Source organism: Mixophyes fleayi, chromosome 12 (assembly GCF_038048845.1).
Source record: "Mixophyes fleayi isolate aMixFle1 chromosome 12, aMixFle1.hap1, whole genome shotgun sequence".
Taxonomy (NCBI): domain Eukaryota; kingdom Metazoa; phylum Chordata; class Amphibia; order Anura; family Limnodynastidae; genus Mixophyes; species Mixophyes fleayi.
This window is the reverse complement of record NC_134413.1, coordinates 62,508,701-62,534,724: the sequence shown is the minus strand read 5'-3', so window position 1 is coordinate 62,534,724 and position 26,024 is coordinate 62,508,701. Positions and strand designations below refer to the sequence as shown.

The window sequence follows — 26,024 nt, the reverse complement described above, 5'->3', positions numbered from 1 at the left end:
CCCGCTGGACTCCACAACCACAGGTCACTCTGTACTATCTGGAGGGCAGTGCTGTACTTGATTGAGGAATTGATAATTCATTTTTATGAACATAATTTTTTCAACGTTTTGAGGAAGCAACCTCCTTCGCTGCTCACTGACCAGGTTCCCCGCTGCACTAAAAAACTCTTTCCGAGTACACTCTGGAGGGGGGACAACTCAGGTAAAATAGAGCCAGTTTGTACAGGGGCTTCCAAACTGCCTTTTTTTCCTGCCAGTAACAATATGGACTGTCTGACATGTCTACTTGGATGGTGTCAGCAAAGTAATCATCCACAATTTTTTCTATTGTGACAGCATCCAATGCAGCGACAGTAGACATGTCTGCAATGGTTGGCAGGTCCTTCAGTCCGGACCAGATGTTATCAGCATCCCCGCCAGCGGCTCTTTTAGGAAAACTGAGCTTTTTCCTCGCAGCCACAGATGTGGAAGAAAATGAGGGTGGAGCTGTTGGCATGTCACGGTCCTCTTCAGAGGACAATCTCCTGACCAGCAGGTCTTTGTTTCCTGCGGACACAAGTCTGCAGCGGTGCAGAGACAAAACATACGCTTTAAACCGAGGATCGAGAACGGTGGCCAGAATGTATTCCTCTGCCTTTAAAATAGTGACCACCCGCGGATCCTGGCAAAGCGTACTAAGGGCTTCATCCACAAGAACTACATGCTTGGAGGAATCGCAATGGTTTACCAGCTCCTCCCTCACTTTCTCCAGCTGTTTCTGCAACAGCCTGATCAGGGGAATCACCTGACTTAAGCTGGCAGTGTCGGAACTGACTTCTCGTGTGGCAAGTTCAAACGGCTGGAGAACCTTGCACAACACGGAAATCAGTCTCCACTGCGCTTGACTCAGGCGCATCCCCACTCCTTTGCCTATGTCGTAGGTGGCGGTGTAGGCCTGAATGGCCTTTTGCTGCTCCTCCATCCTCTGCAGCATAGAGAGGGTGGAGTTCCTGCTCGTCACAACCTCTTGTTTGAGGTGATGGCAGGGCAGGTTCATGCTTTTTTGATGTGCCTCGAGCCTGCGGTAGGCACTGGCAGAATGCCGAAAGTGTCCAGCAATTTTGCGGGCCACCGAATGCATCTCCTGCACACCCCTGTCACTCTTCAGGTAATGCTGCACCACCAAATTAACGGTGTGGGCAAAACATGGGACGTGCTGGAAATTGCCCATATGCAATACCCGCACAATGTTACTGGCGTTGTCTGACACCACAAATCCCCAGGAAAGTCTAAGTGGGGTAAGCCACTGCGAAATAATTTCCCTCATTTTCTCTAATAGGTTGTCAGCGTTGTGCCTCTTATTAAAGCCTGTAATACACAATGTTGCCTGCCTTGGCATATGCAGACGTTGTGTAGATGCTGCTACTGATGCAGCTGCTGCTGTTGCTGCGGAACGGGATGCATCTACCCAGTGGGCTGTCACAGTCATATAGTCCTTCGTTTGCCCAGAACCACTTGTCCACCTGTCCGTGGTTAAGTGGACAGTGGGTACAACCGCATTTTTAAGAGGACTGAGGACACTTGCTCATACTTCTCTGTACATCTTTGGTATAGCCTGCCTAGTGAAGTGGAATCTCGACGGGATTTGGTACCGGGGACACAATACCTCCATCAACCCTCTAAATCCCACTCCACTGATGGCGGACACCGGGCGCACGTCTAACACCAACATAGCAGTTACAGCCGCAGTTATACGCTTTGCAATAGGGTGACTACTATCGTATTTTGTGGTCATGGAAAATGACTGTTGGACGGTCAATTGTTTTGTGAAAGAAGTAGCGGTCTTACGACTTCCCCTCTGGGAAGATGACCGAGTAACAGCAGCAACAGCAGCAGTGGCAGTAGTAGGCGTACCGCTGCAGGATTCCTCGGATGAATCCCGTATAGAAGAGGACTCAGTCCGGCTGGTGACATGGCCTGCATTTCTAAATCTGATGGAGATTGTGGAGGAAGTTGACGAGGAGGGTGTTTGTGGTGTGTATCCAACAGGACCAAGGGATTTAGGTGTCCCTGTACTGATGACGGTCCTAGGCCCAGTTCCTGAACTAACCACTGAACTATGAAGGTTATTCAGGTGACGTATAAGGGAGGATGTCCCTAGGTGGGCAAGATCCTTACCCCTGCTTATTTGAGCTTTACATAAGCTACATATGGCCATACATTGGTTGTCCGGATTTGGATAAAAATAACTCCAGACCGAAGAGGTGCATTTTTTGGTCTTCTGACCAGACATGACAATGGGCTTTCTCATCCCATGGACATCAGCTGTTTCCCCCCCTGGTGCCTCATTTACAATAACCACATCACCATCCTCATCATCAAGTTCCTCCACAGCGCCAGCTACATCAATAGCCTCCTCCCGGTGTACAACATTGACACCTTGATTATCCAAATCTGGATCTACACTGTGGGTGATCCTTCCAACATATGCAGAGGGTGTGCTGCAAATGCTGGATGGAGTCACATCTTCCCTTACAGTGATGGGAAGGTCAGGCTTCACAACCACCAACACCCTTGGACTCGCCTTGGGGATTTGTGATGTCATCTGTTTAGAAGGCAGAGTTCTTTGCTGTTTTGTTGTTGTTGCTGACAGCACAACTCTCTTAAATTTTTTGTAGGGGGGGGAGGAGGAGGGCTTAGATCCTTGGGTGAAGCTGGACCACTAGTCATGAACACGGGCCAGGGCCTAAGCCGTTCCTTGCCACTACGTGTCGTAAATGGCATATTGCCAACTTTACGTTTCTCCTCAGATGATTTTAAGTTTCTCTTTTTGCTACTTTTTGAGAACTTGGGCTTTTTGGATTTTACATGCCCTGTGCTAGGAGATTGGGCATCAGGCTTGCCAGACGACGTTGATGGTATTTCATCGTCTATGTCATGACAAGTGGCAGCAGCTTCAGCATTAGGAGGAAGTGGGTCTTGATCTTTCCCTACTTTATCCTCCAAATTTTTGTTTTCCATTATATGTAGCACAAGAGAGCGTACCCCTAAGCCACACACACTCGGCAAAGCCTTTAAAAATTATATGTGGCACAGGAGAGTACCACAGGACTTATACTGCAGAATCAGTGAACTTTGTAATATAGCAGTACCACTGGACTTATACAGCTGAATCAGTGAACTTTGTAATATAGCAGTCCCACTGGACTTATACTGCTGATTCAGTGAACTTTGTAATATAGCAGTACCACTGGACTTATACTGCTGATTCAGTGAACTTTGTAATATAGCAGTCCCAATGGACTTATACTGCAGAATCAGTGAACTTTGTAATATATCAGTACCACTTGACTTATACTGCTGAATCAGGGAACTTTGTAATATAGCAGTACCACTTGACTTATACTGCAGAATCAGTGAACTTTGTAATATAGCAGTACCACTGGACTTATACAGCTGAATCAGTGAACTTTGTAATATAGCAGTCCCACTGGACTTATACTGCTGATTCAGTGAACTTTGTAATATAGCAGTACCACTGGACTTATACTGCAGAATCAGTGAACTTTGTAATATATCAGTACCACTTGACTTATACTGCTGAATCAGGGAACTTTGTAATATAGCAGTACCACTTGACTTATACTGCAGAATCAGTGAACTTTGTAATATAGCAGTACCACTGGACTTATACAGCTGAATCAGTGAACTTTGTAATATAGCAGTCCCACTGGACTTATACTGCTGATTCAGTGAACTTTGTAATATAGCAGTACCACTGGACTTATACTGCTGATTCAGTGAACTTTGTAATATAGCAGTCCCAATGGACTTATACTGCAGAATCAGTGAACTTTGTAATATATCAGTACCACTTGACTTATACTGCTGAATCAGGGAACTTTGTAATATAGCAGTACCACTGGACTTATACAGCTGAATCAGTGAACTTTGTAATATAGCAGTCCCACTGGACTTATACTGCTGATTCAGTGAACTTTGTAATATAGCAGTACCACTGGACTTATACTGCTGATTCAGTGAACTTTGTAATATAGCAGTCCCAATGGACTTATACTGCAGAATCAGTGAACTTTGTAATATATCAGTACCACTTGACTTATACTGCTGAATCAGTGAACTTTGTAATATAGCAGTACCACTTGACTTATACTGCTGAATCAGTGAACTTTGTAATAGCAGTACCACTGGACTTATACTGCTGATTCAGTGAACTTTGTAATATAGCAGTACCACTTGACTTATACTGCTGATTCAGTGAACTTTGTAATATAGCAGTCCCAATGGACTTATACTGCCGAATCAGTGAACTTTGTTTGTAATATAGCAGTCCCACTGGACTTATACTGCAGAATCAGTGAACTTTGTAATAGCAGTACCACTGGACTTATACTGCAGAATCAGTGAACTTTGTAATATAGCAGTACCACTTGACTTATACTGCTGAATCAATGAACTTTGTAATATAGCAGTCCCACTGGACTTATACTGCAGGATTGTTTTGGGATATTTTTTTTTTTTTTTTATAATTACTTTTTTGTAATTTTTTTTATAACTTTTTTTGAAATTTTTTATAATTTGGGAATAATGGGGAAATAACAATGCCCTTAGAAGGACAGAGCACAGGACACAGCACCACTGGACTGAACAGGACACAGCACAGGACCCAGCAGCACCACTGAACTCAGAAGGACAGAGCACAGGACACAGCACCACTGGACTGAACAGGACACAGCACAGCACAGCACAGAACTGAACAGCACAGCACAGCACAGCAGGACAGAGGACCACCTAACACAACCTCCCTCTACCCTGATCAATGCCCGAGTAAAGATGGCGGCGACTAGCGGGGAATTTATAGGATCCGAGTATCGCGAGATCCGACAGCGGGATTATGACTCAGAGCCTCGGTTTCAGTTTTGCAATTGGCGGGAATAGCCGGATCTGTCTCGGATCCGGCTCGGATTGGCAACGTTCGGGTGGGCTCGGATTTCAGATATCCGAGCCCGCTCATCTCTAATCACAACATACTGGCACTTGTAAGACAAGTAAAAATACAGTGATATAAGCACAAACACTGTGGAAAAAAAAAAAACCTTCATTAGAAATAAAAAACTCTCCCACACAAACATGTTTTGTTCACCTAATCCTTGACAGGAACCAATTCTTTCTTCCTGCTTGCATTCCATAGGGAAAAATAAAACACACTGTTGATCATGAAGGACAAGTTCCTAGTGGAACTGTTACACAAACTAGTCAACAAAGAGTGGCTTCACTCTGATTGGTCAGAGCATTGGAAAGCTACTCTGTATTGGTTAACCGTGGTGAGACTCTTTGTGGGATCTCACCTCTAACCTCAATGGATTATACATTGAGACGTTTTATTTATTTCCTTTAATACAATGTAGTTCATTGTGGTTAATGGTGAGATCCCACGTGAGGTTTCAACACCTACTGACTGTGAAGTTTATGGGTTTATGTATTGTTCTTTTGCCCACTCAGTGCTAGCTGGTTAATCTGAATGAGCCTAATGTGCTGGATGAGCCTAATCCCTGGCAGGGTGGTTTGAGCATAGGCCGCCTTTTGTATAATTTTTTTCATTTTTCTTTTTCTCACTGCCACGGGCCTCAGAGGGAGGGGTATTGATGCAGGGGGGCTTTGAGGGGTGGAGTTGGCGGGGGTTGGAGTTCATAGGCATTGGTGGCCAGTGGACAGCAACAGGCAGCTACTTGTGAGGCTGCCCATTGATTAATGACCTCAGACATGAAGTGCCTACTTCGCTTCCTGTCTGAGCAGTGAGAAGCGATGCTTGAGTAGAGCATCTAAAGGTAAGTGAGGAGGCTGTATATATAACGCTATAGGGAAGGCGGAGGCTGCTTACCGAACACTATAGGAAGGGGGGCTGCATATAGAACACTATAGGGGGGGGGGAGGAATGGCTGCATATAGAACACTATAGGCAGGAAGGAGCTGCTTATAGAACACTATAGGATGGGGAACGCTGCACATAGAAAACTATAGGGGAGCTGCACATAGAAAACTAAGGAGGGGGGCTGCACATAGAAAACTATGGAGAGGGGGGGCTGCATAAAGAATACCATAGGGTGGGGAGAGGAATGGCTGCTTATAGAACACTATAGGCAGGAAGGAGCTGCTTATAGAACACTATAGGATGGGGAACGCTGCACATAGAAAACTATAGGGGAGCTGCACATAGAAAACTAAAGAGGGGGGCTGCACATAGAAAACTATGGAGAGGGGGGGCTGCATAAAGAATACCATAGGGTGGGGAGAGGAATGGCTGCATATAGAACACTATAGGCAGGAAGGAGCTGCTTATAGAACACTATAGGACGGGGAACGCTGCACATAGAAAACTATAGGGGAGCTGCACATAGAAAACTAAGGAGGGGGCTGCACATAGAAAACTATAGGGAGGGGGGCTACACAAAGATAACTATAGGGAGGGGGGCAGCACAGAAAAAAAACTGTAATGAGGGAAGAAGGGGGCTGCACAGAGATAACTATAAGGAGGGGGAGGCTGCTGCTGTGGTCAATTGCTATTATCAACTGACTACAACCTCAAGAGTTAAAAGCAGTTCAACATTTCATTGGCATCGACAATTTTTACCTGCAATTTATTCAAGACTTTTCCACTCTCATTGTACCCATTTCCAACCTCACTCGCAAGGCTGCCAATCCCAGATATAGCCACCCGAGGCTGTAGCAGCATTTGCGTTCCTGAAAAAAGCATTCTCTTCAGCTCCAGTCCTTAGACAACCCGATCAACATAAAGCTTTTCCCCTGGAGGCAGACTAATCCTCTGTTGGAGTTGGGGCTATTCTCTCCCAAGAGACCTATCAAGGAACGTCGCATACCTATGGTTTCTTTTCCAGGAAATTTTTAACCAACGAGAAAAACTACGGGATTGGTGACAAATAGTTACTTGTTATTTAGTCTGCTTTGGAGTAATGGTGACATCTTCTGGAGGGTGCAAAACATCCAGTTGCGATCTACACAGACCACAAGAATCTCACCTGTGTATGTACAGATCAGTGCCTCAACCCTCGTCAGGCCCAGTGGTCATCTTTCTTTTCCCTGTTGGAATATATTCTTACCTTTCACCATCCGTACCAAAAACTCTTGGGCTGATGCCCTTTCTCGCTCTTTTGACAAATCTGATCTCTTAATGACCCCGGAATCATGGCTTATTTTTGACCCCACTAACATACTGGCTTTGACCCAAACGACACCCAAGACTCCTCCTGTTGGCTGCTCCTTCTTGGAACTACATCTATGTGTGAAGGTCTTATGATGGATGCACACTTCTAAGTTTTCAGGCCATTCTGGAGTTAAGAAGACCCTTGTCTCTTGCCACTATTGGTGGCCAACTGTTCGGCATGATATCCACAACTTTGTATCAGCCTGTGACATTTGTGCCCAGCACAAGATTCCAAGATGTCCACCCTTGGGATTACTTCCTTATCTGCCCATTCCAGACAGTCCCTGGTCTAGTATTACCATGAATTTTATTACTGACCTACCGATGAGCCATGACTATATCACCATCTGGGTAGTGGTGGACTGTTTTTCCAAAATGCCCCATTTTGTTCCATTGAAAGGTCTGCCCTCCATTTCTGAATTGGCCTCTTTCTTTATCAAAGAGATCTTTCAACTACATGGTTTCCTACGAGAGAGTAGTTCAGATCAAGGTGTTCAGTTCGTACCTTACTTCTAGAGGTCATTTTGCAAGAACTTAGCGGTCGACTTGAAATATTCCTCTGGATACCATCCCCAAACTAATGGTCAAAAAGAACGTGTCATCCAGGATTTGGAGCTCTTCTGCGATGTTATTCTTCTGAGAACCAAACTGACTAGAGCAATCTTCTCCCTTGAGTCAAATTTTCTTACAATAACCATCTCCATGAATCCACTGGCTCTTCCCCCTTCTTCATTATGTATGGCAAACAGCCCGCTCTTCCTGTTTTATTCTTCCAGTTATGGCTTCTCTGTTCCTGCTGCTGATGCGCTAGTATGTGATTTTTCTCGCATCTGGACCAAAACCAAGACCAAGCTCATGGAATCATCTTTACGTTACAAACAGGCTGCAGATCGTAGCCAGAAAATCTTCCCTGTTCTTCACATCAGAGATAAGGTCTGGCTCTCTACTCACAACCTGAAGCTTCGGGTCCCTTCTATGAAGCTAGCTCCTTGATTTATTGGTCCATTCAGAATTATTCAGGTATTCAATCCTGTGACCAACAACTTCCATTTACCTCTCTCCCTCGGAATCAACAATTCCTTTCATATTTTTCCTTTCGGTGCTCAATGAATTCTTCCAGAAACCCTTCCCACCTGCACCCATTTTTACTACCTCTGGTGACGAGTATATGGTCAGTCACATCCTTGATTATCGCCTCTTCCACTTCATCCTCATTTTCTCCTCTATTGGAAAGGTTTTGGTACAGAATAAAATAAAAAAAGGTCTCAATGCTCCTCTCCTATCGGAGAGCTTTTATAAACAATTCCCAGATGTCTCTCGAGTTGCGGAAAGTGAGGGGGTACTGTCAGGCACTGTCCCTCTCTGCTCTCTATGGAACTGCTGCATGCTTCCTGTCACAATCTGGCGCCTGGTTGACAGGTCGGCTTGTGACAACACCGCCGCCAGTAACTAACCGCTCTCTCTCCTTCAGTATAAGACAGACTCTGGCACCATTAGGGTGCCAGAGTGTTAGCTCTCCCATACTCCAGTGTTCCTGTCTCCCAGTGTACTGGTTCCTTATTATTTGATCCTTTTTTCTGAGCTTTCTTTTTATTGAGAGAATATCCTTTTGCCTGAGCAGTCTTTTCACCTACTACTTCACTGATAGCTGTTCTGGAGAACCAAGACCCTTCCAACAAAATCCATACCTCCTTGTGGAGGTCCATAGCGAAGACCAAGGGCGCATTAGGCTACATCCAATTTGCTATTGTGTGACAGAAGAATTCAACACTGGGTGTATTAATTTATTAATATCGTGTGATACAGGTTAATTTGCTTCTGACAAAAATTAAATTTAGTGTGTGCATAGTAGGAAATTTAGATAAAAGCTCCAATGGTGCAGGGACTGAAGTAATTGATTCAATAATCACTGGAAATCCCTTTGTAATATGTTGGCACCAAAGAAATAAATAAAAATAACTTTGTAATTAAATAAATAAATATTAAGAGTAACTGTCCTGGATAATGTTCTACAAATAATCGCACAAGAGAATATGTCACTAGAGATGGTAAAATATTGGGATTAAATGTACTGAAGACTATGGGCCAGAGTCATTAAGGCAAAAAAGGAGTAAATGTTCTCTGGGACAAACCATGTTACAATGCAAGGGGTGCAAATTAGTTTATTATTTTGCACAGAAGTTAAATACTGGCTGTTTTTTCATCTAACACACAAAAACTTAAAAGCTTTATTATTACACTGAAATTTAAAGTTGATCTAGGACATGCCCTGCCACAACTATAAATCTGTCCCCCATTTGAAATTTACCTCCCCCTCCAATGCAACATGATTTTGCCCAGGTGCAAATGTTACCCCTTTTTTATGCTTTGCTCTCCTTAATGACTCAGGCCCTATGTTACTAGAGATATTACTATTGTAAAATTAACTGTACTATTAAGAACACTACTAAAATAATAATATGCAGGGTAATTGATATGAAGTGAAACCTGTACAGTATATTCTTAAATTTAAATCAATTACGATAATAAAAGTAAAATAAAACATGCGTATGGAATACTGTCAATGGCTATTGTTTCTGTTGTGGTCTAATCTCTTCTCCTCTGTGTGGGTCTTTCTACGGGTTGGGTACTATTTTACAATGCTAGTAAACCCAACACTACTTACCCGGGCAGGATAACAGCGAAGACCGCATCGCCGACTTACTTGAAAGACAGGCAGCTTCAAACGTAGACTTTACTAAATTGCGGCAACTGAAGAACCCGACAGCGTCCGATGACATCAGATTGAAGAGACAGACCTGTTAAGGTACTAATTTAATGAGGCACCGCCTGTACAATGTACATGGCTTAGTACAGAACCTTGTACAGGCAGCGTCTCTTTAAATTAGTACCTTAACAGGTCAGACGACAGTCTCTCTCTTCAATCTGACATCATCGGTGGCTGCCGGGTTCTTCAGCTGCCGTAATTTAGTAAAGTCTGCGTTTGAAGCATCCTGTCGGGTTTTCCAGCATTGTTGGCTGCAATATAAAACAATTTCTTTGTTAAACAAACAATCTAATACTAAAGAACAAAATAAAAAAGTGTATGTAACATGCAGCTCGAGAAATCAGGAGGCAATCAGTATTTTATATAGAAGCAGGCACTTTCTTGTGACCTATTACTCAAAATTTGATCTAGTTAGATAAGGTCTCTCCTTTCAGCAATAATTCTAACTCTCTTAAACCTTAGCTCAACTACCAGCAGATCTTTGTCGAAGAGTGTCTCCTCAATTACCCCAAACTAGCTCGCTATGAAACTATCTTGCTTTCAGAAAGTTAAACAAATTGTCAAAGGAAAAAAATCTCTGTCATACACAAGTAAATATGTCAAATACTATGTAATGGGTTTAGAGGGTCTATGTCCTCTTAAATATATTATATTTATGTTTCACTTTAGTCTTGTTCTTGCAGGTTTGAGTATTAAAATTTGTCCCAAATATTCATTTGTTGTCGTCATCATCATCATTATCATTTATTTAAATATAGCCACCAAATATGTAGGGCTTTACGGAGAATATTTGCCTTTCACATCGAACCCTTTCCCATTGAAGCCTGCAGTCTAAATTCCATATCACACATACAGACACTAACTAAGGTTACGTTTTGTCAGCAGTTAATTAGCCTATCAGTATGTTTTTGGAATCTGGGAGGAAACCAGCGCACCTGAAGGAAACTTGCGCTAACAACGGGAGAACATACAAATGCCACACAGATAAGGCTCTAGTCAGTAATTAAAATATTTAAAATCTTTTTAAAATTTGAAAATCATTCTAAAATTTGTAATTAGATAGTGAAATCACTTTTAATCACCTGTTTGATTGGAAATCTCCCCTTCTCGGCAGGGTACACATTCATAGCAGCAGGTAGCCATTCCCATTCCTGTAGATTTTCTATATCCAGGGAGACAAGGTTTACTGCAAACAGACTCTGGAGTCTATACGGAGAAATTAGAAAAATGGGAACAATAAGCACTAATCAGCAATGTGATATAATTGTTGTAATGTATATATATATATACATATATATATATATATATATATATATATATATATATACACACAAGTTAACCAGTGCATGATATTCATGCATTCTAGTCAAATCAAGCTATTTAAGGTGTTAAAAAGGTTCTTGTCATGCATTTGGGCCTAGCCCAGGCCTCCTCAGGGGAAGAGCGTTACTTCCTGACGCAAGCGCCCTTTTTTAACGGGGTTTTGTCCACATGTCCCCACCTCATCATTTTTCTCCATCACCTCATCCTTCATCTTCATCGCCAGATCCTTCATCAAGCTACTTAGGGTGTTAAAAACTCCCCACTGTCAACCCCGGCAACCAACAACCACTCCCAACTGTCACTTCTCCTTCAAGAAATATATAGGTCAGTGTATAACTCTGCACAGCTGAATAAGCAACACTTGACAATACTTACAACGGGAGCACATCCACGTCCATTACAGAAATTCAGACATAATTCAGGATGTAGAAACAAGGACTTTATATATTATACAGACGCGCAACATTTATACTCCTAGACCTTGTTCAAGCATTTATATAATAATGCCCCCAAGATAATCATCTATCTATCTACAGAATTCTCTATCTCCTTCCTTCCACTTGAGAGACCTACCATTAACGCATTCTTATGGTCATCTCTGTTATGACCCAGCCTCCTTAAACATCTCCAGCCTTTTGTCTGCCATAAGTTCTGCATGGCCATGTGTCTACCATGGCCTTGCAGTGCACAAGGCAACCTGGTTAGATAAACAATAATTAACAATGGCCCTTCAGTCATCCATACACCAGGTTAACCAGTTCTACTTTGGGAAGAATGTCAAACTCAAATAGGCAGTTCCTGCTTGGTCACCTTAATTTCACTTATAGGGTCATGCCAATGGTGATAATTTTCAGTAGAAATAATCCTTGCTATCACAAGGATTAATAAGATTTGCCATAGCTAAAAATTCACTATATCCTTCCACTTGAGCGGCCTACTTGTCAGCATAGTATAGATGGCAGATGCACAGGGAAACAGGATCAGGGTAGTGTAAGTGCCAAATAAATTCCCTTCCAAGCCTGTTTACACAAATGCAGGTTGTTTCAAGATCGCCACAATACCTTAAGGACAGGTATTTAATTATTCACCAAGTTATTAGGGGAGGAGAGTGACAGAGGGTTGGGCCAGAGGGAACCTGCCCACTTATGACATCATTTAAATTACTGCCAAGGTGCTCATTCAGGAAAACAAGTTAAGCAGTCCATAATAAATATGTCAACAATGGAAGTCACTCATTGGCATTTGATTCTCAAGTTTTTAAAAAAGAACAACTCTCTGAGAAAGGAGAAGTTCTTTCCGAAACATCACCTACTGATATCCAACTAAAAGCTAAGTTGTTTTTTTTTTTAAACTTGACATGTAAATACCAATGAGTGATTTCCTTTGTTGGCATAATTCTTATGGATTGCAATAATAATTGTTTTCCTGAATGAGTACCATGGCAGTAATTTGAATGATAGAGCTTATTATTATTATTATTATTATTATTATTCTTATTATTCTTCTTATTATTATTATTATTATTATTATTATTATTATTATTCCAGAGACAGCATTTGTTTAACACGTCCAATTAAGGTTTCTTATACTGATACACAATTTAAAATTTAAGAAAACTATTAAAATTTTTCGACTCAAACTCCAAAAAGCAATGAAATTACATGATTAAGGCAGAAAACTACCGTATAACTCAAGTTTGAGCATCAGTACTTTCCTGTGACTGCTGAGGATTTAGTAAACCAGCTGGTTACTTCTGCAATAAGACCTTATCCTGTGAAGGACCTTTCACTTTTACCAGAGCTGGACTAATTTTAGTTCCTTAATTTTCTATAAGAATTTTTAACATCTGTGTCTATCTGTATATGCTGATTTCTTAATTTGAGCACCCATTTTACTTAATGTTAACATATTTTGTATTACTGATGGCATCCATTGCATTAAGTTTTTACTTTTCATAATAAATAAATCTAATATGCTTTCCTTTTATATTTATATTCCTTTTATATTAAAATAAACTATATTTTATTTTTTATGGAAACACATTTTAATTTTATATATATATAACGCATGATGCTTTGTTTTAGCGATCTCTGTACGTTCAGTTTACACTACCACTAAAGTCTTGTTGGCTTCATATATCCTTGAATTTTTATTAAAAGGCAGCTTTGTAAGAGAATGTAATGGTAAAACATTGAATCATCATCATCAGTTATTTATATATCACCACTAATTCTGCAACGCTGTACAGAGAACTCATTGACATTAGTCCCTGCCCCATTGGAGCTTACAGTCTAAATTCCCTATCATACACACACACACACACACACACACACACACACACACACACACACACACACACACACACAGACTAGGGTCAATTCTGATAGCAGCCAATCAACCTACTAGTATGTTTCTAGAGTGTGGGAGGAAACCCACGCAAGCACAGTGAAAACATACAAACTCCACACATATAAGGCCATGATTGGAAATTGAACTCATGACCCCAGTGCTATAAGGCAGAAGTGCTAACCACTAATCAATTGTGCTGCCCCGCGTAGGTAGGTCTATGGTTATAGAGAAAATTCTAAATAAAACACTAGGCGTTCAAACAGTTGCCCAACAGAACTTTAATGTTGGGAATTTAACTCATGACCCCAGTGCTGTGAGGCAGAAGTGCTAACCACTGGGCCACTGTGCTGCCCCTATAAATAAAACTTAGCAGAGGCTTCTACACCACTTAAATATATTTAAATAGATTGTAATTTTGTAGTTCTACATTTTTTTATGACTATGCTCTACTGTCTCTTCCTTAGACACTGAACTAACTATGGTAAAGGTAAACTAAAAATGTAAGAGCATTGCATGTGTGTATTACAATGAACACATACATCTGTTAGTAGCAGCTCCACCATTTTGTGATAGCGCTGAATTTGCAGCTAATGATAAGATATGATGGCATACCATATGTGTACTGCGCAAGGATCATGTCCAGCAAGGCTTCTGTCTTAATCGTCACAATTGAATTCCTTTTGGAATTTGAGAGCAAGATTTTGAATAGTTTTCTTACATTTTAATTTGTGTATAAGCATAAGAAACCTTAATAAGACATGTTAAATCGTAAAGTTTTTTGCCTATGAAATTGTATAGCTTTTTGTAAAGTGAAAATATTTAACATTTCAAATCTAGAAACATAGAATTTGACAATCATCAAGCTATCCATTAGCTTTACATCCATCACATGCCATCACCTGTCCACCAACATTTCTCTCACTAGCTACCCAGTGCCCACAAGCCTCTCTCATATCCCCTGTGCACCGGCTTTTTTATCACATGCCATCCTACCCCCTAGCTTCTTACAAGCCCCTCTCAATGCCCATGAGGATCTTTTACATGAAACCCATTGATAATCAGTTTTTCACACATGCCAACTCCTGCCTATCAGCTGCCCTCAGATGTCACCCACTGCCCATCAGCTTTTCTCACACATGCCTTATGCTGACCAGCTTCTTTTTATATGCCATCAACTACCCACCAGCTTTTGTCTCACATGCCACCCCCTACCCATCAGCTTTTCTTTCAAATGTCAACCCCTGTCCGGCCAGTGACCCCTACATATTGCAGAGGGTCTTCTATTTACCTCTGCACCATACATAGAGCCTTGTATTGATCATTGCACATTACAGACAATTTTTCTATGAGCCCTTCACAATACAGAGAGCTATTCTACTAGCCCTGCACAATGCAGAGTGTTTCTATGAGCATTGCACAATGCAGAGAGTGTTTCTATGAATCCTGCACAATGCAGAGAGCTTTTCTATAATCAATGCACAATACAGAGAGCTTTTCTATGAACCCTTCACAATACAGAGAGCTATTCTACTAGCCTTGCACAATGCAAAGAGCTTTTCTATAATCCCCGCACAATACAGAGAGCTTTTCCATGAGCCCTGTACAATAAAGAGAGACTTTCTAGGACCACTGCATAACAAAAAGAGCCTTTTTGTGATCCAAGCATAATACAGAAAGCTTTACAGTCACCTCTTCGCTGTATAAAGAGCTTTACAGTGATCTGTACACAGTGCAGAGAGCATTCCAGTGACTTTTCTACAATACAGAGTCTTTCAGTGACCACTGCACAATGCATAGAGCATGTTAGTGACCACTGCACAGTACAAAGAGCATTATAGTGAACATTGCACAATACACAGTCTTAAACTTACGTCTGTGCAATACAAAGCTTTCCAGTGACCCCTGCACAATACAGAGAGCGTTGTAGTCACCCATGCACTTTACAGAGTGCTGTGTTGTTACTCATGCACAATGCAGAGTGCCTTCTAGTGACCCCTGCACATTACAGACAGGCTTTCAGTGACCCGTGCACAATACAGAGTCTTGTCAGTGATCCCTGCACAACAAAGAGCCTTTCAGTGGCCCCTTCACAATCTAGAGAGCCTTGTAGTGACCAACGCACAACACAGAGAATATTTATTTAACTCCTGCAAATATCAAACATTCAGTTTACCACTTCAGAATATAAATAATCTTCTAGTGACCTCTGCGCAGAACAGAGGTCATTGTAGTGACCCGTGCAAAAAATTGAGAGACTTGAAGTGAATCCATGCAAAATACAGAGTGCCTGCTACTGATCCCTTCACAATACAGAAAACCTTCCACTGCACAATACAGAGAGCCAGTCAGTGACCACTGCACAATGTACAAAGCCTTGTATTGACCATTGCACGATAAAGATGTTTCAGTGACTCCAGCACAATTCAGAGAGTTTTGTAGTGACACTTGCACAAAACTGATAATCTTGTAATGTTCCCTGCAATAGAGCTCAGCAGTGACCCTTGCACAATACCAAGAGCCTTCTCGTGACCCTTGCACAATACAGAGAGTATTCTGATGGCACCTGCACATTGCACAAAGCCTTGTAGTGACACCAGCACAATTCAGATAGCCATGTAGTGATTCGAGCACAATACAGAGAGCCATCAGAACACATCATATATTACCTCATACAGTAACACTGCCTGTCATGATCCAGCACTCACTTGAGCCTGCATAACGTGTGTGGCAAAGGGTTAATCAAAAACAATTTGCTCTGTTTAAAACTGATTAAAATGCTAAGATAGGAACATTTGCAACGGGTTGCCTAAATTGTATTCCAGGGAAAGATATCGCTACACCTATGAACAGTCACAAAACAGAAAATTCATATTATGCAGAGCCTGTACTAAACCCATAACCATATTCTTCACCACTCTCTGCACCCCTATTAAGGACAAGACCCAATCTACCCTTCATCAGACCACCAAACTATATTACCACCCACACACATTAAATGTATGCAAACATTGCAAAAAAATTCAGGGTTATCACCAAACCTAATTGTTAAAGAACTGGAGAGATAGCCAAGAATCGATATATAGCCAGATTTTAGCTTCCACCTAGGGAGGTTTCACCCCTGTCAGTCTTCCCCAGCTCACAGTATCCATCCCCTCTGCATTTCCCTTATTTTCCAAACCTTGTTCAGAATACATTCCACCACCTCACTACAGGGAAGGATTTTGCCTCTAATGGATACTAAGTACAGTGTATTCCACATGTAACACCTAACAACTGTACTAAAAACTAAAAACAGATGCTTAAATAAAAATCCCCACAACTTTTGAGCGCTCCATACATCCACACAAGTAACTAAGTTCCAAAAGGCACAGAAGGTCTAAGGTGTAGGGCACTCCCTTTTAAACGTCCATATAAAATATACACTGAAGCAAGAGGTGTCTCCACCTCACCCTGACATTCCTCCCATGGGCAAACACAGTCCTGGACACCTGTATGTTTCAGGTTCCCTGTAACATAAAGCCTCTCATAAAATACCAGCCAAGGGATATCTGTAAAAATTTTGAAGGAATCCTCTTGAAACTCACCAAAGACAGACCCTTCGAGCATATATCACCTAGGCAATCCTTTAGTAACAGCGGTACTTCATAGTGGGTACGTAATATCCTCTTCTCCAACATGCTCCTAGAGGAGTTTTATGCCTCAGCCACCCCGAACTTGCATTTTCTGGTCACTGCCAAACCCTGAATCACATAAACTGGAATAATTCCATGCTTAACTCAAAACTTTTTACAAGACCCCTATCCAACAATGCATTGAGAAAATGCTGTAGTACCCAGACCCAAAAGCCACTCTACCCACCGAGGGGAAGATTCCATAAAGATGCTCCTAAGATGAAGCTTCAAGAAGTCCGTACAAAAGAACAGCACTGGTTGTACCATTTTCTGACCACCTTCACTCTTCGATTTATATGTCACACTCCTCTTGATGTCTAGCTTCTGGATAGAACTAGACTGATTGCATTCCACAAAGACACAGAATTTAAGCATGAAAACCCACTCCTCTAACAAATGTCATTATCCATATCACATACTTTGAAATAATACACAACAGATGTCAAGAAATCAAACATAAATACTTTTGACAGACATTTCATCAAAAAGAAAACCTATATGTATTCCTAAGGTTTATGTCCACTTAAAGCATCTGGCATCAATTTGAACATCCTGTAGAGCATGAGACCTCTATTCAGACCAAGACACAAAGAAAGTTTTTAACCCTATACACAAAATAAAAGAGATACGGACTTCTGATATATTCTATCTAAACACATATGATACATTTATAATATTCATCCAACTTATATAGTTGTACCAAAATTGTAATCTATAGCAGATTCTGGCAGCTGACAAATGTTACTGACGTTCAAAAAAACTGGTAAAAAGTAAGTCCTGATCAAATCAGGACAGTTTTCACTTCTTCCAATTCTTCACCTTAGAGGTGACATCTGTCAGTTTCAGTTCCCAATTTCGCTGTACATAATCACCCGAACCAAATGAAATGCCCAAGATTTTAATCTCTTGAGTGGCCTGAGGGAGCTTATCTGGAAGGACAACCTGCCTCACTTCCTCCCCTACTCAGAGAACGTCACTCTTTTCCTTATTTATCTTAGAGCCAGAACCCACAAAACATTCACAGATTCAAGTTTCAATGCCACTGTCTAACCTCCTCCTCCCCCAGAAGGATGGATTTCAGATGCCACAGGTCCCTGCCAATCTGAAGGTATCTAATACATTCAAAGATATGCAAAGACAAAGTGATGCAAGAAATCTACCACTACCAATTTTGGAGTTGATGTGTAAGAGCTCCCTTTATCAAGAAACCTATCTATTCTTGACCTACTTCTACCTTTAAAAAGGGGAACCGTGAGGTTTGTAGGGTGACATATATGCACATCTACCAGCCCAGCCTGACTTACCACACTAACTAAAAAACCTGCATCATAGGCCAGTGCTGTCTACAAACCTTTCCTTATCCAGATAGAGGTGTTAAATTCACCCCCACAAAATAGCATTGCTGCCACCTTTTGGTTTGTGGACCATATATATTTATCAGTCTCAGGACCTGTCTATAACCATACATTTGCCAATGTTTATTTCTAGAATCTGCTGAATGGTTAGAATACCATTAAAAAGGACTGCCTCTACATGATACAGCTCAGCTGCAAGAGAGAAAAAGGAGGGACCTTGTCTCCACCCCCATTTACACTTGTGCAGGTCCGCAAGGTACTGAAACCTAGTCTCTTGGAGATGCAAAAATCATTCTTAAGCGTGTTCAAAAAAATCAATGGCCAAATAGCGAGCCACATTAATGGTGGCAAACCTTATGTGTTGTGGAGCCATCATTAAATATTAACAGCGTAACCATTGCCTTAATTTTCTCTCAGCATTATATTGCCTAACCCCTATAAGACCTTTGACCTTATCACTGGCACTGTATATCATCACTTATGGCCAGAGAGTCTTCTAACCAAACAAGACCATCCACCCTAGGAATTGTCTCGTCTGTGTTCTCTTCCTTCATCATCAGCTATTTATATATCTAATTACGCAGCACTGTACAGAGAACTCACTCACATCAGTCCCTGCCCCAAAGGAGCTTACAATCTTAATTCCATAACATACACACACACACACACACACACACACACACACACAGAGACTAGGGTAAATTTGATAGCAGCCAATTAACCTACTAGTTTGTTTTTGGATTTTGGGAGGAAACCAGAGCACCCAGAGGAAACCCACACAAACTTGGGTAGAACATACAAACTCCATACAGATAAGGCCATGGTTGGGAATCAAACTCATGACCTCAGTGCTGTAAGGCAGAAGTGCTAGCCACTAAGCCACCATGCTGCCTTTGGATCTATTCCCTCCTTTTCCCTCCCTGGATCTCTCCCATCCATCTCACTCCTATCCTCCACCCTATCTCCCTCCATATCCCTCAAATTCCCTCCTTCCCTACTAGTACTTGATTGGGCCAAACCCACACTGGACCTTGGCTTAGGCCAAGGTCGAGGAGAAACTCCAGACCAAGGAATTGACTGAGGCTTAGATTGATACAACCTCTGTTTCTTTGGTTTTGACTTAGGACTCCTCATCTGATCTGTTTCTACCTCCTCAGCAATTTCCGCCATCTGAACATCAGATTCCAGAACGTTGTGTATGTGGGATCAGTTGGCAAAAAAATTGTCCCACATCACCCCACAGTTTAATGTGTAATCACCTTCCAATCCAATCACCTGTTACTGTGATAAAATATAATAGTTATTTAAATACTATTTAAGATGTAGTCCCTCAAACACCATGTCCCCTCTCATAAAAGTAACATAACGGAATGCAATTTTTTAGAGTCAACCTTAAAATAAGGGCAAAACTGTCTTGAATGCTTTGCCCTGCTCCTCAAACCAACAAGTTTTGCAATCCGTCAGGACACACTACCTTGCTGAAGTGGTCACTGCCATCAGGGAATACCATAGCCATAAAGAGGTGCACTTGGTCTGCAGCAATGTTTGGGTAGGTTGTAAATGTCAAAGTAACATCCACATGAAATCCCAGGACCCAAGGTTTACCAGCAGAACATTGCCCAGGGCATCACTCAGCCAGCTTGCCTTCTTCCCATAATGCATCCTTGTGCCATCTTTTCCCCAGGTAAATGGCGTACACGCACCTGGCCGTCCACATGATGAAAAAGAAAATGTGATTCATCAGACCAGGTCACTTACTTCCATTGCTCCATATTCCAGTTCTGGTGTTTACATGCACATTGTAGGTGCTTCTGGCAGTGGACAGAGGTCAACATGGGCACTCGGACAGGTCTGCGGCTATGCAGCCCCATAGGCAGAAAACTGTGATGCACTGTGCTTTATGACACCATCTATAATAACTTTTTCAGCAATTTGTGTTATAGCAACTCTTCTTTGGGATTGGACCAGATGGCCTAGCCTTTGCTCACCACGCGCATTAATGAGCCTTGGGCGCCCATGACCCTGTCGCCTGTTCACTGGTTGTCCTTTTTTTTAAACACTTTTGGTAGGCACTAACCACGGCATACTGGGAATACCCCACAAGACCTGTCGTTTTCTAAATGATCACAATTTGACCCTTGTCAAAGTCGTTCATATCCTAATGCTTGCCCATTTTAACGGCTTCCAACTCATCAACTTAAAAAACTGACTGTTCAAGTTGCTGCCTATTATATTCTACCCCGTGACAGGTGCCATTGTAATGAGATAATCAATGTTATTCACTGTACTTGTCAGTGGTTTTAAAGTTGTGACTGGTTGGTGTATGCTCTGCTATACAGTGCTTCCCTTATCTCATTAGTAAGCACATAACACAGTTATGATATGTTTTATTGTAGTCTGGCTGCAAAGTTGTGAACAATCCTTCAAATATATACATACAGTCCCATGTAACAAAGGAGTATTTTTGGAAATTTTATCTCTAAAAATGAAAATATTTTCCACTGCTAAATACAAATAAGGCAGTCCACCTGAACTTGATATATTTATAATGTGCAAACCCATTTATGTGCACACTACAGATGTAGGAAGCATTAAAGGGACAACAGGTGCATCCTTATTTGATCACATTTGCCTGTCTCCTAACATCACCATAATGTAACTTCCAAAATATTAATACCATTAATACTTTTTATTGTTATACAAGTACTGGCCACTTTGAAAAATCTTACTGCACATTGCAAACAGAATTCATTCTTAAGTTTCAATTCCAAGCTTATGCTGTAGAACATAAATAAACAAAGAAATCAGTGAGACCCCATCATCTAAAATTTGCAGCCTAAGCCATATAGACTGATTTCTACTAAAACAGCAGACCAATGAGTGCAGAGTCCCTGCAAACCAGCATTAGGCAACACAGTCTGTTCACACTATGACAAGGAAATGGAAAAATATTGTGACCCTAGCGTGTCAGCATTGTAACCCTAGTAGTCTCAGTAAAATGGAATTGGGATCCGTATGGCCTCTATTGTATCAACATAATATAAATAAGTAAATAATACATTGACACACAAGGACTATTCACTTTATTTTTTAATACAATTATATTGAGAAGTTTTTGAGTTTCAAGGTGGATAAAAGAGAACACTGAAGAAAAGTGTGGGGGTAGAATAAGGATAAAATATATGGGTAATTCACAGATACACAAATCCACAGACTTGTTAGATACATATGTGTCACATCTATATAACATTGATAAAGAACAGAAAGAACAGCTACTTCTTAAGTAATGTTAACCTCCCACAAGGAAAAGCTAGAAGGTCATAAGGAATTGAATAATGGGCATGGAAGTCAGAGTATCAACAGGTGGACCATAGTCTCATGTGGGAGGTTTACAGCATTCCATTTTTTAATAACCATTGTACATGTTAGGAGTTAGGATTCTTCCAGTGTGTAGCTATCACACATTTTCTTGCACACACTATGTGCTAAACTAGATTCTAAAAATATGTGTTTGTGTCAATGATGAGGCATGATAGAAGGGAGAATGAAGGTGTATCTGGGACTACCACATTGGCAATGTTGCTAATTGTTTAATGTCACGGTAGACTCATCAAACAAGATTTGGATTATATTGGTCTTCAAACACAATTAATTTATTGTTAGTGTTCTTTATAGGGAAACGCGTATATTGTTGAGTAAAGGTTTCCATACATGCTTCAAGGTCTGCAATGTCTGCTCCTTCAGTTTATTTTTATGATATAAGGCATTGTTCAGGAATGTACCTCTCAAGGTGGGCTTGTGACTCTCCAATATTAGTTGATTGAGGGAGCTCAGAGTTGTTGTTTACTTGACTTTTTGATGTTTGCTTCATCTACTTATCTAAGGTTATAAAAACAGTGCAATGCTGGTGCTGTTGTATGGACATGGAAGGACAGATAGTCAAAATATTCCAAACTGCAGGGTGGTCTGTCCAGGAGACAGGAAAGACATCTAACCCCACAAATTTCTGTGTAAAATGCAGATCAACAAATACTGTTGAGAAGTGAATCAATTATTTAGTTTATTACAACTGAGAATGCCAGGTGTTGAAAAATGTACTGTGGATTAGTGAAGAATTTAAAGTTTTGGAGCCAGATAAGCTATCTGGGAATCAATCGCCATATTGAAGTCACCACTATGGGTAACCTGGCCTATTTATTGGAACTAGTCCTTGAAAAAGGACCTTGATCCCACACTCTGTCCCAATGCCCCACATTGGGAACATAGAGTGAAGCAAGCATGAATAGAAGATTACTTAAAGTGTCAGGATGATAACTTTGCCTACCAGGTCAATAACTGCTTTAGCAGCCACAAATAAGATTATGTTGTGGATTGCTGTGCCAATCCTTTTCAATTTACAAATGAAAAACCACTTCATGTGAAAGTATTATATCTGAGTGAAGGATTCCGCTGGATTAAGGCTTCTAAGTTTAAAGCGGGTAGATGGATGGAAAGGAAATACAGTCATGGCCACAAGTTTTGAGAATGGCACAAGTATTGGTTTTCACAAAGTTTGCAGCTTCAGTGTTTTTAGACCTTTTTGTTGGATATTTGCCATGGTATAGTGAAGTAAATATACAAGCATTTCATAAGTGTCAAAGGCTTTTATTAACAATTACATTAAATTTATGCAAACAGTCAATACTTGCAGTGTTGATACTTCTTTTTGAAAGCCTCTGCAATTTGCCCTGGCATGCTGTCAGTCAACTTCTGGACATTCCTGCCTAATCAATGCTTGAAGTTTGTCAGATGTTGTGGATTTCTGTTTGTCCACCCGCCTCTTGAGGATTGACCACAAGTTCTCAATGGGATTGAGGTCTGGGGAGTTTCTTGACCATGGACCTAAAATTTTTATGTTTTAATCCCAGAGCCACTTAGTTATCACTTTTGCCTTATGGCAAAGTGCTTCATCATGCTGGAAAAGGCATTGTTCATCACCAAACTGTTCTTGGATGGTCGGGAGAAGTTGCTCTTGGAGGATGTTTTGGTACTATTCTTTCTTCATGGCTGTGTTCTATGGCAAAATTATGAGTAAGCCTACTCCCTTGGCTGAGAAGCAACCCCACACATTAATGGTCTCAGGATGCTTTACTGTTGGCATGACACAGGTATGATGGTAGAGCTCATCTTTCCTTCTCCGGACAAGCATTTTTCTGGATGCCCTAAACAATCTGAAAGGGGATTCATCAGACAAAATGACTTTACCTCAGTCCTCAGCAGTTTAATCCCTGTACATTTTGCAGAATATCAGTCTGACCCTGATGTTTTTCCTGGAGAGAAGTGGCTTCCTTGCTGGACTTCTTGACACCAGGTCATCCTCCACAAATCTTCGTCTCACTGTGCGTGCAGATCATCATTATCATCATCAACATTTATTTATATTATTATTATTTATTATTATATTCCGTAGCGCTTTACATTTGGGAACAAACATTAATAAGACAATACTGGGTAATACATACAGACAGAGAGGTAAGAGAACCCTGCTTGAAAGCTTACAATCTATAGGACAATGGGAGTTAGAAACACAAGAGCATGTGCTACATCATATTGCACAATGGACCAGCCAGACTGCAAAGGTAAAAGTACTGAGTGGGCTGTGTGTGTTGCAATGTTGGTCAGAAGGTTGTTGTCTTGCGTTAGCAGTGTAGAGGATGGTAATAGGGTAATCTAGGGAAATTAAGATGATGGTTGAGGAATATTATAACCTTGTCTGAAGAGGTGGGTTTTCAGTGAATGCTTGAAGGTTTGAAGACTAGAGGAAAGTCTTACTGTGCGTGGGAGGGAATTCCACTAAGTGGGTGCAGCCCGGAAAAAATCCTGTAACCGAGAATGGGAGGATGTGATGAGAGTGGAGGAGAGACGTAGATCTTGTGCAGAACTGAGGTGTCGAGTAGGGAGATATTTCGAGACAAGTGAGGAAATGTATGTCGGTGCAATTTTGTTGATGGCCTTGTATGTTAGTAGAAGAATTTTATATTGGATTCGTTGAAATACAGGCAGCCAATGTAAAGACTGACAGAGTGGCTCAGCAGAGGAATAACGGTTTGTAAGGAAAATCAATCTAGCCGCTGCGTGCAAAATAGATTGTAGGGGTTCAAGTCTGACTTTGGGAAGACCAGTAAGGAGGGAATTGCAATAGTCGATGCAGGAGATGATAAGTGCATGAATTAATGTTTTTGCGGTGTCTTGTGTCAGATATGTGCGTATTCTGGAAATGTTCTTTAGGTGTATGTAACATGATTTAGATATAGAGTTGATGTGGGGAATAAACGACAGTTGTGATTCAAGGATTACACCTAGGCAACGAGCTTGCGGGGTGGGATTTATGGTCATGTTATCAACAGAAATAGAAATGTCAGGCAGGAAGCTTCTGTTTTTGGGTGGGAATATTATTAATTCAGTTTTTGAAAGATTGAGTTTGAGTTGGCGAGAAGACATCCAAGATAAAATGGCAGAAAGACAGTCAGTAACGCGAGACAACACAGATGGTGAAAGATCAGAAGAGGATAGATAAATTTGTGTATCATCCGCATAGAGTTGATACTGAAATCCAAAGGAGCTTATTAGTTTTCCAAGAGAAGTGGTGTAGATAGAGAATAGCAGAGGACCTAGGACTGAGCCTTGTGGAACTCCAACTGATAAAGGAAGCGGAGCAGAGGTGGATCCAGAGAAATTAACACTGAAAGAGCGATTAGATAGGTAGGATGAGAACCAGGATAGGACAGTGCCTTCAAGACCTAGGGATTGTAGCGTTTGTATGAGGAGAGAGTGGTCAACAGTGTCAAATGCAGCAGAGAGATCCAGGAGAATTAGAAAAGAGTATTGGTTATTATTTTTTGCTGTGATCAAATCATTGACAACTTTGGTCAGCGCAGTCTCTGTGGAGTGTTGAGAGCAAAAGCCTGACTGATCCAATAGGTTGTTTGCTGTAAGAAAGTGTGTGAGGCGGATGTAGGCAATTCTCTCGAGAAGCTTGGAGGGGCATGGGAGCTGGGAGATGGGGCGGTAATTTATGAGAGAGTTAGCGTCAGAATTCTGTTTTTTTAAAATGGGAGTAATCACTGCATGCTTGAATAGTGATGGAAAAATACCAGAAGAAAGAGATAGATTACACATTTTAGTTAGAGGGGGAATGAGCACAGGAGACAGGGACATACCAATTTGTGAGGGAATGGGATCAAGAGAACAGGAGGTAGAGTAGGAAGATGAGAAGAGAGTAGAAACGTCCTCTTCATTTCAGATGCACTCACATCTGCCTGCTGCCATTCCTGAGCAAGATCTGCACTGGTGGTGGC

General features: G+C 41.3%; 1 protein-coding gene across 1 annotated transcript in view; it reads right to left on the bottom strand.

Moving 5' to 3' along the window:
• Nucleotides 1-11,975, bottom strand: part of LOC142108295 (vomeronasal type-2 receptor 26-like) — a 34,369-nt gene extending 22,394 nt beyond the window's left edge. Inside the window, exons 1-2 of the mRNA XM_075191932.1 lie at nucleotides 11,886-11,975; nucleotides 11,072-11,195 (exon numbers count right to left, since the gene is read on the bottom strand). Coding sequence (XP_075048033.1) covers nucleotides 11,072-11,195; nucleotides 11,886-11,975 — 214 coding nt within the window. The remainder of the gene's footprint in view (nucleotides 1-11,071; nucleotides 11,196-11,885) is intronic.
• Between the last annotated feature and the right edge of the window lie 14,049 nt (nucleotides 11,976-26,024).